The sequence below is a fragment of the Pseudorca crassidens genome, chromosome 10, assembly GCF_039906515.1.
Source record: "Pseudorca crassidens isolate mPseCra1 chromosome 10, mPseCra1.hap1, whole genome shotgun sequence".
Taxonomy (NCBI): Eukaryota; Metazoa; Chordata; class Mammalia; order Artiodactyla; family Delphinidae; genus Pseudorca; species Pseudorca crassidens.
In genome coordinates this window covers 34,015,891-34,029,117 of record NC_090305.1, presented here as the reverse complement: position 1 = coordinate 34,029,117, position 13,227 = coordinate 34,015,891, and the positions used below count along the sequence as shown (strand labels likewise).

The 13,227-nt window shown below is 56.3% G+C and overlaps 1 protein-coding gene across 3 annotated transcripts in view; it reads left to right on the top strand.

Moving 5' to 3' along the window:
• FOXP4 (forkhead box P4) overlaps positions 1 to 13,227 on the top strand; it is a 51,014-nt gene that overhangs the window by 14,016 nt on the left and 23,771 nt on the right. For all 3 annotated transcript variants that reach the window (XR_010946834.1, XM_067753013.1, XM_067753014.1), the window contains exon 2: positions 4,663 to 4,891. Coding sequence is in view for 2 of the 3 variants with exons in the window: in XM_067753013.1 (XP_067609114.1) it covers positions 4,679 to 4,891 (213 nt within the window). In the remaining variant the exon portion in view is untranslated. The remainder of the gene's footprint in view (positions 1 to 4,662; positions 4,892 to 13,227) is intronic.

The window sequence follows — 13,227 nt, the reverse complement described above, 5'->3', positions numbered from 1 at the left end:
GCGGCGCGGGTTCGCAACGAGGCGTAGGGTGTCGTGGCAAATGTTACGGCTCAGATTAAGCGATTGTTAATTAAAAAGCTACGGTAATTAATACTCCGTACACCATATGGGCCCGCGGAAAAGGCACAAAAAGTTTCTACGCGTGTGGGGCTCCCCCGTCCTTTTCCCCTCCCCCGAGAGCACCCTAGCCCTTGGGTCCTCCCTTTGGCCCCAAGGTAGGTGGAACTCGTCACTTCCGGCCAGGGAGGGGACAGAGGCGGACCCGGGCGCGTTCTGAGGCGGCCCTCGTTGCGAGCCCGCGTTCTTCGAAGGGCCAGGAGCCTCGGGAAGTGGGACCCCCACACACACCCTCCCCCCCGGCGGCCCGCAGACTCCCCCGGAGCGGAAGAGGCGGCTGTGGCTTTGACCCTGCTTGCTTGCTTGCTTCCTTTCTTCCTCCCTCCCTCCCTCCCTCCCTTCCTCCCTCCCTTCCTTCCTTCCTTTCGACGGCGTCGTCTGCGGGAGCGTCGGGGTACTGGCCAAAGGCTCCGAGGTGCCCTGGCTCCCCAAGGGAACCCTGATAGACCGAAGACCAGGACCTACCCAAGGACAGGACCAAGCGCCCCAGACAAAAAATCCTAGAGCACAGGAAATGACTCGGCCTCTGCCCCCAGCGCAGCGTAGGAGAGGGTGCAGGGAAGGCTGGGGTGGGCCTCAATTTTAGCAAATCCTGGAAAGGCCTTCTAATTTCCTCTCCTTACTTGCTGGTATGAGCCCAGTGACTTGCCCAAGGTCACACAGCTGGCCCTTGAAACCTGATGGTCTCATTCCCAGAGCGCCTCTCCACTTCTGCTGGTAGTCAGCAGCTCTTTGCTGAATAAATGGGTGCCTGGGGCGGGAGCGCGGATTGGCAGGATAGGAGTGTGTGGAGAGAGGCGGAAGGGTGGGAATGAATGGAGGAGGGGGCTCTTGGAGGGTCCCCCTCGGTACCAGAGCAGGCAGCCCCGGTCCCCATTGGGAAATTTGAGGCATACATTTCCCTTTGGGAAAGGGACAGCTGTGATTCAAGTGGAACCTCGGTGGCTCTCACCAGCCGCTAGAACACGGGGGCTTCTTGTGTACATACTGACTAGGGGTTTTTCCTCCTCGAGCTTCCAAGTCAGAAGAGACCTTCAAGACCACTTCTCCATGTAGGGATGGGGAAATGGAGGCCCAGAGAAGGAGGAGGACAGAGAAGTCACAGCTGGTTGTGACTGAGCTCAGGCCCCCTGACACCCAGTCCCCTGCCTTCTCTAGCCAGAGTCCAGGCTCCCACGGACTCTGCCTTTCCCCCCTCCAGCCCGCACCCTTGTGGTGGGTGCAGGGCACGGATATCAAGGCCTGCCTCCAGTACCCCACTCCACCCCACCCCATCCCTACGTGGCCGGGCGCCAGGCACGCAGAGCCTGCTCACCCACAGTGCAGGGAGCACCGTGGTGCTGTTGCAACACCTGCAGAGAGACAGGCAAGGAGGCTTGAGGCTGCCGCTGTGCTCCTCCTCAGGAGGACAGGTGTCTCAGGACAGAGGTGAGGAGAGTCCTGGGAGCACCCACCTGCAGATTTGGATTGGTATTGGTGGACAGGCAGGCGCGAGCCTGGAAGGAGGTGAAGGCCCCGGGAGGGGGCAGAGCAGTGCGCCACGTGGGAATTAATGCCGTTCCGTTCGTACAGCCTGCGGAAATGACTTTTCAAATGCATATAATCCCGAGCATGCAGATGAGAGGCTGGCTTCACCCTGTTTAATATGAATGATCCGGCCCTTGAATAGCTGTTATTACAGCCACATTGCAGCAATTACGTTGTTCACTGGGTGTCGCTCTGTCGCCCCCCCCCCCCCAAATAAAAAGAAAAGAAAAGGGCACCTCTGTTTGCGTCCTCCTTCCTTTTTTCTCCCTTTTCCAAACTTGCTGTCTGAGCAACTTTATGGTGTGTGTGAATGTTGGAAGGGGGCACTCTCCCTTACCCCAAGAAGAAACTGCTGGATTCTCTCTCCTTTCTCCTGTGCACACACACCCCTGAGGCTCTGGTCTTTGTCCCCTGGGGCCCAGGAGTTTTCAGATCTCAGGGAAGTAGACTTGGAATCGGGGCAGGCAGCTGCTCTCCACCCCCAGCAGGGCCAGGGTCAGGCAGAGGGAGAGAAGAGCGGCCCCTGCTGTCTCCCCATCCCCCTCGTGTAGCTGGGGCCCAGGCCTGAGTGAGGGAAGGTGCTCTGTGGGCTGCTGGGAGGGGTCCGGGTGGGCGGTTGTGGGGAGGGGCTGGAGCCCTGTGCTCTGGCGGATGGAGGACGGTGCCCACCCCATCCATCATTTGGTAGCTACTGGCCCTGGAGCTGACACGACCATTAAGGCCAGAGACCAAGTGCTCAGTCTCTTCTGAACCGTTGCCCCCAACCTTGCTCTTGCCCCTAGCCCAGCTCCTCGCAGAACCCAGGATTGGGAACAGCAACTGGCGGGTGGGGGAGCAACAAGCCCTTGGGAACACAGAGAAATGCACAAACTCCAGCAGCACAGGGTCACCCAGGAGGCCACACAGGTCCACTGGGACAGACACCTAGAGTCACAAGAGCAGGGCAATATGGCATACACGTGAACTAGTGGCCTCCCCACGGGCCTTTCACAGCGCTCTGTCCCCCCAACCCCCCACGCACACCTAGATACTCTCGCTATCTTCCCCACTCTGCTGACAGCAGGGACAAAAACAGCAAGTGACCCAACAGAGTGAGGAGAAAGAGTTCTTCAAGAGTGAAGGAGAATTGGGGAGCTGCCACCTCGGAGAAGGAACTCGGGAAATAATCCTTCCAGCAGTTTCTCTATTAAGGCCCTCCTGCACCTATTTATTGGGTCAGGGACACCGTGTGGTTGTGGGGTCTGCCAAGGCCGAAAGGTAATCAAGAAGGAAGGAAAGAACGCTGGCTGGCTTCCAGCCCGATCGCTGTGTGATCTGGGCCAAGTCTTTGACCTCTCTGAGCCCAGGGTGTTCACCCTTACAAATAGGGCAGGTGAAGAAGGGACACATCATTATTGGCGCTTACTCTGCCAGGTGGTTTGCATGTGCTATTTTATTTACTCCTCACAGGATCTGAGAGGCTTGGAGTAATTACTTATACAAACAAAGAAACTGAGGTTTAGGGAGTTTAAGACTTCTGTCAAAGCTCCGTGGGGAGTACCAACTGTGTCCTGTTTGGCTGAAACTTTTGTTCCTCTCAGGGGGCTGTGAATCTGACGATAGCTGGAGACCCCAGACTTTGAGAACAGCTCTGCATGCTGAAGTCCCCCATCTGCTTCGTAGTCTGTGTACGAGCCCCTGAGATAGTACAGCCTCCGTGAGTTGTAGAAGGAAACCCAAGCCTCCTCCTCGCTAAGCATAACCATCCCAGTCATACCCTCCCTCTTTCTGAGCATGTTTCAGCCACTCTTGAGAGGCAGTTGGGGGAGATGGGGGAAGATACAGGATTCAGGCCTTGACTCTGCCTTGGGTAAATCCTCTGTCTGGACCCTCAGTTTCCCATCTGTAAAATCAAGATGATAATAACCATCTCCCGGGACTTCCCTGGTGGCGCAGTGGCTAAGAATCCACCTGCCAATGCAGGGGACACAGGTTTGAGCCCTGGTCCAGGAAGATCCCACACGCCGTGGAGCAACTAAGCCTGTGCACCACAACTACTGAGCCCACGTGCCACAACTACTGAAGCCCGCACACTTAGAGCCCGTGCTCCGCAGCAAGAAGCCACTGCAATGAGAAGCCTGCGCACCGCAACAAAGAGTAGCCCCAACTCTCCGCAACTAGAGAAAGCCCTTGTGCAGTAACGAAGACCCAACGCAGCCAAAAATAAATACATTTTTTAAAACCCCCAAAAAACTATTCTCCCACAATTCTTGTGAGAAGGGATCTTGCTGCCTGTAGAGACAGTAAATATTGAGTGTCTGCTTTGGGCCAGGTGCTGGTCTGAAGGCCTTAGAATGGAAGGTCAGAGAAGTCGGACCACCAGCTGCCTTCGCTCCACAGCTCCAGGCCCAGCAGAGGGTCTGGCACCCAATAGTTGCTGGGAAAATGGCAGCGGCTTTTGCTGTGTGTGTTGGGGGGGGGGGGCGTGCGGGAAGGAGGCCCTGCTCTTGGGGAACTCCCCATCTAGCGGGGGAACTCCCCATCTAGGGGGGGAACAAACACAAAGGCCATCACAGGTGCATATGGGTGGGGGCGGGTCGGGGAGGGGGGCAATATGGTGGTTCTGGGGACTAGCTCACCTGCTTTCAAGTCCTTGCAGGACCCCCACCCCCACCCCCGCTCTGCCCTACACACTAGCCTGGAGGGAGAGGCCTGAACCGGTTTGGGTGTGGGGGGGGTTGGGGGGGTAGCGCCTCCTCGAGGAAATGTGGGGGAGGGGGGCAACGGGGCGGCCTCCAATTCAGTCTGGAGCTGCCCTTGCCTGGGGCGGAGGGTGACCTTAGGAGGGAGGGTCTGCACCGCAACAGGGGTCCCAGGATCAGCCTCCAGGAAGCTGAGAGGGAGAAGCCGCCCCAGGACTTGGTGGGGGTTGTGTCGTTTGGGGATGGGGTGTTGAGGGGCACCGCCTGCTTCCCCGGGTGGAACCCGCCCTGCCTGTCCAGCCTCAGCCCCTCCCCCGTGTCTCTCCTCCCCCTCCAGGTCCCGCTAGAGCGACATGATGGTGGAATCCGCCTCGGAGACAATCAGGTCGGCTCCGTCTGGTCAGAACGGCGTGGGCAGCCTCTCCGGGCAGGTGGATGGCGGCGGCGGCGGCGGCAGTGGTGGCGGGGCCCCCGCCGGAGGCAGCGCAGGCAGGGATGCGGCCGCGGGCCCAGACAGCAACGGCGAGATGAGCCCTGCGGAGCTGCTCCACTTCCAGCAGCAACAGGTAGGCGCTGGTGCCTCTTCCCAGCAACCCAGGAGAGGGGAGAGGGGCGCCAGGCCTCTTCCCACTACACCCTGGCCACCTGGGGGCCACCGCTCCCTGCCACGCAGCCTCACTTTAACATTCTTGAGAAGGTCCAGCCTGCAGGGACCCCCTGTGTGCGCTCCCATTCGAGTGGTCACTAAGGCAGGGGGAGAGCAGCCCTCCCAGAAAGAGAAGTGGGGCTGGGTGCCCTGAGATCATGGACCTTAGAACAGCCTCAGAAATGCCCACAAGGGCAGACAGACGCCTGGGCAGCAGGCTTGAGGGTGTGCGTCTTGCGTGGGTGGGCGCCTGGGCTCTCCTCCCGCACCCCTGCCAAGTTAACAAACAGGGTTGGGGTAGGGAGACCCTGCTCTAGGTGTGTGCTCTTTGGGGGAGGGGGGCTGTGCACAGTGGTATCTTCATTTTATTTGTATTATGAAATGTTCCCCACCTCCACCTCTGCCTGGGCCCCTGATGCAGGCTAGCTGTGAGATTAAACTTCCAGGCACCAAGGGTCAAGGCAGCTGGGAAAAGGTCCAGAGCAGTAGGCAGAGGCAGGCCTCCATTTTCAGTGCTCAGACTGGAAGCCCTGTCTGCGTCCCCCGCCCTCTTCCCCTTCATCATTCCCACCCTAAACTGCAGAGTTCAGGAGTCCAAGACCAGCCTCTCTGAGGATCCAGAGGCCTTAGGGGGTGGGGAAGCCTAGCTGGCTTATGACAGAGCAGGGGCCCCAGGTCCTGTCCCCACCCCGGGGAAAAAGGGAGAATCGTGCTTGACAAGTTCAGGAGAACCGGCCCAGCCAGCCCTGGCCTTGGGATGCTCCTCTTATTTGACTTTGCTCCTTGAATCACTGCTGGTGGCATTGCCCCTTGGGGGCTCTGCTGGGAATGTGGAAAATTCGGGTACTGCATGTTCCTCCCTGCCCGTACCCCACCCCCGCCTCGTGCACACAGGTGTGTGTACCCACATCGCCCTCATGCTCTCTCCCAGGTTTGCCCTGGGGCTCCTTCCCCGACTCCATAGCCCCTAAGGGGCCCTTTACCACCACACTTCTTGAAGCTAGAGGTCAGACTGGAAGCAGCACCGTCAGAAGCCCAGCCCCGCGCTCTGCGCTGGGCTGGTCAGCCAGCACTGATGCAGGAACTGAACAAACCCAGGTTAAGCCCCAGCCTGCCCCTTCCCAGCTGTCAACCTTGGCGAGTCCTGGGCTCCCCTTACCTCTTGGCACCTAAAGTACAGGGGTTGTTAGGATCAGATGCAGTTTGGGTGTAAAATCCCTGGTCAGTACGGATGTGAACAGAATTGAGGACTTTAGAAAATTCCTTCCTCTTGCAAACAGTGGGAACTTGAGCAGTAAGGGCCTGTCTCCTTTCTCTAGGGAGATGGTCTTTGGGAGTTTGCTGGTATCTCCCAAGCCCTCCTAAACAGGTTCTCTGGGGAAGAGACCCACAGAATCTGTCCCACCTGCGGGGGACAGAGGGTCAAAGGGCAGAACCCTGCCCTTCATCAAAATAATAACAGAACACACCCCACCAGAAATCTCTAAGGCCACCCATTTTGTATGGGTGAAAACTCTTCCCCTCCTGCACCTCTATGCAGACAGAGCTGTGAAAAATTTTGACTGTCGGGGGAGGGCTGGGAGGAATACTGAAACTGGAAAGTTTCTTGAAAAAAATTATTTAAAGAGAAGACTGAACACAGATATCAGGATAAGTGGGGAGAGGTGTGGGGTGGGGAGGGACAGAACTGTCTGTACCGATCAGGTTTCTCTGTTCTGCGTTGCGCTCAGGCCACGTTCTACCATCTATATTCCACGTTCCAGTTATCCCTGTTTGTTTTGGTGAATATCCCAAAGTCCTGGAAAATCCTGTATCTGTTTCACAAATAAACTGGGGTGGAGATTTGGAGGCGGGCGGAGGGAGGGCTGTTTTATCCATTTGGGCTCACTATGGGCGTAGTGCCTGGGGCCAAGGAAAATATTTGAGACTTAAAAAAGGTTTTCTTGGCTCCAAACTATGAAAAGAACCCTGCAAAATTAAAATTACAAAATTTTCAATTAAAAGGAAACAGCCTGTGGGCTGTCCTTCTCCCTCCAATATATGAGCGAGGCTTTGGGGGGAGCTTGAGGGTAACACTTTCTGGTCCCCCCCCCAACAAGTGTCTCTGACTGTTTGTGGGGTAGAGTGAATGTAGGAAAGAGGGCCGTGGCCCAGCGAGTGCCCCCTCCTCCTCGACCCCCACCAGGAAGTCCTTTGAGGACAAACAAACACCTTACCTCTGTTTGATGCTTTGGGTCTTTACTTGCTTCACCATCCTGGGGAGATGGGTGTTATTATTCCCATATCACAATGAGGGGGCAGCCAGAGGTAGCACTGACTTGTCCAGGTGACACGGGAAAGGCTAGATCTCAGGTCTCCCGGTTCTTAGTGCAGGGCTCAGCTCCCACCACACTCACAGTCCCCTGAGGGAAATGGAGGCAGCAAGGCCTGGCGCCTAGTAGGTGCTAAATTAACCACTGCTGGTGAGTGAGTGAGAGCACTCCACTCCCAATCTAAAAGCGCTCTTAAAACAAACCAACAAAAGCAGCAATGGCCCCTGGCTCTAAGTGGCCACTCCAGAGGCAGAGGGTGTGAGTGGGTCTTCGGGCAGCGCCCGGGTCCCCCCTCCTCGTGCCTCCGCGGCTCCTCTTTGTCCGTCTGTCGGTTGGTCTGTTAGTCCCTGCCCCTCTGCTCTGGATAAACAAGCCCTGGAAATGCAGTCTTGGCCTTTGGGAGTAATGAGTTGACAAAGGAGAGAGAGAGATAAACAGGGCGAGTCAGAAGTCAGGCTGGTGACAGGACTTTAGGCTGAAACAAACAGTGCTGAAGAGGGCAGCCACGTCACTTTGGAACAAGAGCAGGCGCCTGTTTCCATGCAACAGCAGGCCGGGAGCTTGTTTAAACAGAGGCGGGGTAGGGGAGACAGGGCTCAGCTGCCAGGCTCTGTCTGACTGGAGAGAGGGTCCCCCTCTGGCTGCCCCATTTCAGCAGTCAAGGCCCCAGCTTCCCGCTCCCTCCTCCCAGCCCTCTTTTTGGTGAGTGACAGAGCCACACCGCCTCCACTCTGTCCTTGGGGCTTTCATCTGGTCTCCAGTCTCCTGGAGACTCACCCCTGAGAAGGAAGCGTGGAGAGGAGAGCGCTGTGGGCCCTGGAGCGTGCATTCACTCAGCAAACACGCATCGAACCTTATTTTGCACCTGGCACCCTGCTGGCCCGCTGGAGTTGGTGATCCCCAGCTGCTGTTAAAGAATGCCTTGAACCGAACAGGCGTGCCAGCTGCCCGCCAACCCCCTCCCTTCCTTCACCAAGACAAAGTCTCCTTCCTCAGTGGCCCCCGACCGCACATTTCCCCTCTAGGATGGCTTTTTTCTTTGAAGGGCGGCCCTGCATTTTCTCCTAATCTAATTTCACCTGTATGAAAATGTTCCCAGTGTGTAGGGCTTTCCCCATAGACTCCACAAATATCCGTAATGGGGGGCAGCCAGGGCTGGGAGAAGTGTGTGCCAGCTCGGGGGAGGTGAGGGCCTGGGGAGGTTTTGGGGACCAGGCTGGATGCTCGCCGGACTTGGGGCCAGGAGGACTGGGCCAGACAGTGAGGGCGGGCAGGGCTGCCGGCTCTGCGGCTGAGCTGAAAGGCGTCCTGGGCCTCCGGAGCCTGCACTCCTATTGTCTTCTGGTTGCGGGGGTGACAGGTCAGCGGGGGTCACAGGAGGGTTGCCTAGCGTCTGGGAACTCCCACCGCAGTTGCCTTGGCAACTGGGGCCAAATCCCACCCTGTTCACATCCTGTGAGGAGATTCAAAATGGTTTGGGGGCTCTGCACATTCATGGGCTTTTAACTCACCCCCCTCCATAGAGATGGAGCGAGGGGAGTGTCAGGGAGCTGGGGAAAGAATGGAAGAGATTTTTGTTCTCCTCCCCCATCTGGCTCTCCTCTAGGGGGATGGGGTGGAAAGGGGAGGCTTCAGAGGTGAATTAGCCCAGACACCTCACACACGCGTTTCGTCTTCGGGTCTGGGGCCCATTTCTTCAGTCTTTGGGACTCCCACCCTGCTGCCCCAGATTCTGCTCCTTCATCTCTAGTCCTACACCCTCCAAACTCCCCTCTTCTTTCCGTAGAATGAGCCCCTTCCCAGGAAGTACTGGGGGCCTGGAGGGAGAGCTGGGACCCGAACTCCTCAGAGGCGAGACTTAGAAAGTTCCCGTGGGTGAGGTCCCTGACCCGGGACAGTCGTGGGGTAGTGTTAGAAACGACCGACCTCTCCCTCCTGCTTGGGAACAGAGCAGGTGAGAGGTGGGCCCAGGTAGTAAGGTGACAGGCAGGGTCCTGAGAGGATGCCTCAGGGGAGAGGACCTAACCCCCCCTTCTCTCTCTCTTTTTTTTTTTTGTGGTACGTGGGACTCTCACTGCTGTGGCCTCTCCCGCTGCAGAGCACAGGCTCCGGATGCGCAGGCCCAGCGGCCATGGCCCACGGGCCCAGCCGCTCCGCGGCATGTGGGATCCTCCCAGATCGGGGCACGAACCTGCGTCCCCTGCATCGGCAGACGGACTCTCAACCACTGCGCCCCAACCACTCTCAACCGTAACCCCCCTTCTCTTACCCTTCCTGGGTTACTAAACCAAAGGCCACCCTGTTTTGTGTGTCTGCCCCCTAGTCCAACAAAAAAGGAAGTTTCCCTAAGAGGGGAGAGAAAGGTCAAGGAGAGGGCCTAGGGCCTGGGAAAGGGCTGCTCAGGCCCCTGTTTCCTTGGGACTAGGGAAGAGCAAGTCCACTGTGCTCCCAGGTTTCCCTTCTGCTGTGGAATTCTGACACCCCCTCTTTTTTCCCCCTCTCACCCCCTTTTTATTACCAGAGTTCTTGTACTTACTGATAGGAGTTTGGGGACTGGGGAGAATTGGGGAAAGGGGGTGAGTGTTTCCGCAGGTGAGCTAGGTTTTCTCCTACTGGAGCCCCTTCATTCTGAGGAGCCCCTGTGGGAGTCAGTGGGGAGGGAACTGCATGCCCCCACAGTCCCCACTCTAAACCCCACACTTACAGCCCCTGCGGAACAGCTAGCGTGAGGGTGGCGCTGAACCCAGGCCTGGGAATAGAACTCCTTCTGGAGAACTCCAGTTACTGGGACGCATCTGGGAGGAGTCTCTCTGAGGGGAAGCACCACCATCCCGCGACTGCCCCGCACTATTTCAGCTCCTTCCCGGATGCCACTGCTGGACCTTTCTGGTGGAGCCGGTTTGGGCCCAGAGGGGCTGGATGGGCCTGGGGCTGCTCCCCACTGGGGGCCCGAAGGGAGGGAAGGAAGGAGCCTCTGGGGAGGGCCTTGCCCTTTGGGGCACTGTTGGGTTCATTTGTTAATTCTGTTCTGTGGAGAGGAGGCATTCTCAAGACGCTCGCTTGGCGGTGAAGGGGTCCTAAAACCGGTCTGTGCATCTCCCACCCACGTGGGCCTGTCTGTATCTGCGCGTTGCTGGTTTTCATTTTAATGGTTCTAATTTGAGAATGCGCCGATGTCATTTTTACGAGGTTGGTGTAAAAAAAATTTACAGCCTTTTCCAAAAAGCTTTTTTTTTTTTTCCAAGGGAAGAAGGTGTAGAATCACTTCGGGGGGTTTATGATCTCCTCTCCCCCATCCTCCTGGCCCCCCTTCTCTGTGTAATTTCATTTTTATGTCTCTTTGCTGGAGGATAGAGCCTGGCTGGTGGAGAACCTGGATCTCCCCAGGTCAGCACCCTTAGTGGGGGGGGCCCCTGACCCCTGACCCTTCTCCCTGCACCCCTTCCCTCCACACTCTGGTCCCAGAGGACTTGTATTTCAAGGGGTAGATGGAGAGACATTTCCTGTTTAATTCAAGTCAACAAATACTTATTAGGTACCTACTGTTTACTAGCAGTGGGTTAGGTATCTCCTCTCAAGAGATTGTATCCATTCCTGCTTAAAATCCTCCAGCAATTTTTCCTTGAGTGTAGAAGGCAATAAAAAGCCATCGTCCCAGTGATGTGGCCGCTGCTGACCCCTGGGACTTCTTCTCAGGCCGCTCAGCTTGGCCACACTGGCCTTTTTGGTTCGTGATGCTCCAACCTTATATGCCCACCTCCGGGCTCTGGCACCAGCTCCTTCCAACCGTGACTACCCTCCCCTGAAAGAGTAGCCCCCTCATCCGAAATGCGTCCTCGGAGAGGCCTTCCCTGGCCACACAACCTAAGTAACCAGCCAGCCGTCCTCTGCGTAACGCTGGCCACCATCTCACAGCTCGCTTCGCTTCGTTGTAGGGTCTGTCTCATCCCATTAGAACGTGAGCTCCATTAATGCAAATACGCCATGGCCCCAGTGTCTAGGACCGTGTGAGTGCCCTGTGGGGCTTCACAAATACTCGCTGAATTATAGATAAATGAATCAAAAGTCCTATTCCGGGGGGGGGGTGGGGGGCAGGTGATGGGCCTTCCTGGGAGGGCTTTTCAGGTTTGGGGTGGGCCGGCCCACCACACACCCTTCTAGGGCCCCTTCCCCTAAATGGAGCCAGCTCCCAGTTGAAATTATCAAGACAGTTGAGATCCCAGTTTTGCCAAAATTAGCGAGATGCAGACAAAAGAAGTTTGGGTTTTGTTTATTTTGGTTCCTCTTCACCACCATCGGGATTAGACCAGAGTTTGCTGGGGCGGGGGTTCCTCCATCCTGTCTGCCCAGCTCCTGGCTCCTCGTCCCTGTGCAGAGCCCCGTGTCAGGCCCAGGGGGACTCAGGTTCTGCTTCTGCGGCTGTGTGACTTTGGGGCGCTTTACTGCCCCTCTTCGGATCTCCGTTTCCTTATCGATAAAGTGAACTAGATAAGTGTTTCACAGACCTTTTTGCTGGAGATCTGCCGTAAGCAATGCCTTTTATTTGGAGTGGCAGCACACAAGAGTTTCACGAAACAATGCTATGCTTACCTAGTAACTCTGATGTTTTCGTGTGTGTGTGTGTGTTTGTGTGTGTGTATTTTTTCCTATTTTTTTTGACCTTCTAAATTGATATTGTATGACCCACCATTAGCTCACGACCAGCAATTGGGAAAACACTAGACTAGATACCCTCTAACACTCCAGCTCACCAGGTCTGTGACCTGCGTGACTCTGCTTCTCTGTTTTCAAAGTTCAGCCCTTCGTCTTGTCTCTCCCTGAGCACCACGTCCCCGCCCTCCCAGACGCACAGAGTAAGGCTGGGACCCCGACACAGACCTGGAATCCTCCAGCCTGGAGAAAGAACCAGTAAACAGCCCTGCACCTGGCCTCCACAGAGAGGATGCTGGTCCTCCCCCAAATTCTCCAAGACAGAAATGAGGGTGTAGTCTCATCCTGCAGATGAGAGATGCATCTGCCCCAAGACTTGTTTTTCTTTTCGTAGCAGCTCCCTGTTGCCCTCAAAGCACTAGCTTCATTCCCCTCCAACCCTGCCGCCCTCCCTGGATGCCATCCGTTATAAGCCATTTGTTCCTAATTGTGAAGCTCCTGCTAATGACTTCTGAATGGGCGGTTGGGGGAGGAGAGTTCGGCTTCATTAGCGAGACTGAGTTCTTAGGCTTGAGGGGGAATGGGGGTGGGTGTAGATGGAAAAGGGCTTGGTTAACAAGTCCTTCTGGGTGGCACTGGACAAATGATCAGGAGCTGCCTGGGCAGGTGAAAGATCAGTAATCACAATCACAAGAGTTAATGTCCATCCAGGACCCACTGCCAGCACTGTGCTGGGTACTCCGTGTACACTGTCACATGTGTTCTTCACAGCAAACCTGTGAGCTGACTACAGGGTTATTCCCATTTTACACAGGAAGAAACTGAGGCTCAGAGCAGTGATGTGACTTACCCAAGGTCACTCAGTATTTGGTGGAGCCAGGATTTGGACCCAGATCCCTTTGGCCAGGGTCCAGGCCCTGAATGGACCAGTACTGCTTCCTTTAGAGGAAAACTAGACTTCATTCCCCAAACCACAGAGCTGGGCATTTGGTTTTCAGTCTGAGGGGTGGAGGGAGCAGGAAAATATGGTATAAAAGGCCAAATGGCTCCCAATTTCCCATTCTGCCCTGAGCACCCCCATGCCTTCTCCCCGGTGGGATTCTCAATGCCTCTTCCTACTCAAAGCTGTATCTGGCCCACAAGGAAGAGAAACTGAACCCCGTGTATCAGGCCCCAGCCACGGCAGGCAGTGCAGACACATGCCTGGTGTGCCAGAGCGGCGACTGTGACTCGGGGCTTTAGAAAGTCTTAGATCTACCTGATCCCTTGGGTGACCACCCTGGAGGAGGACATC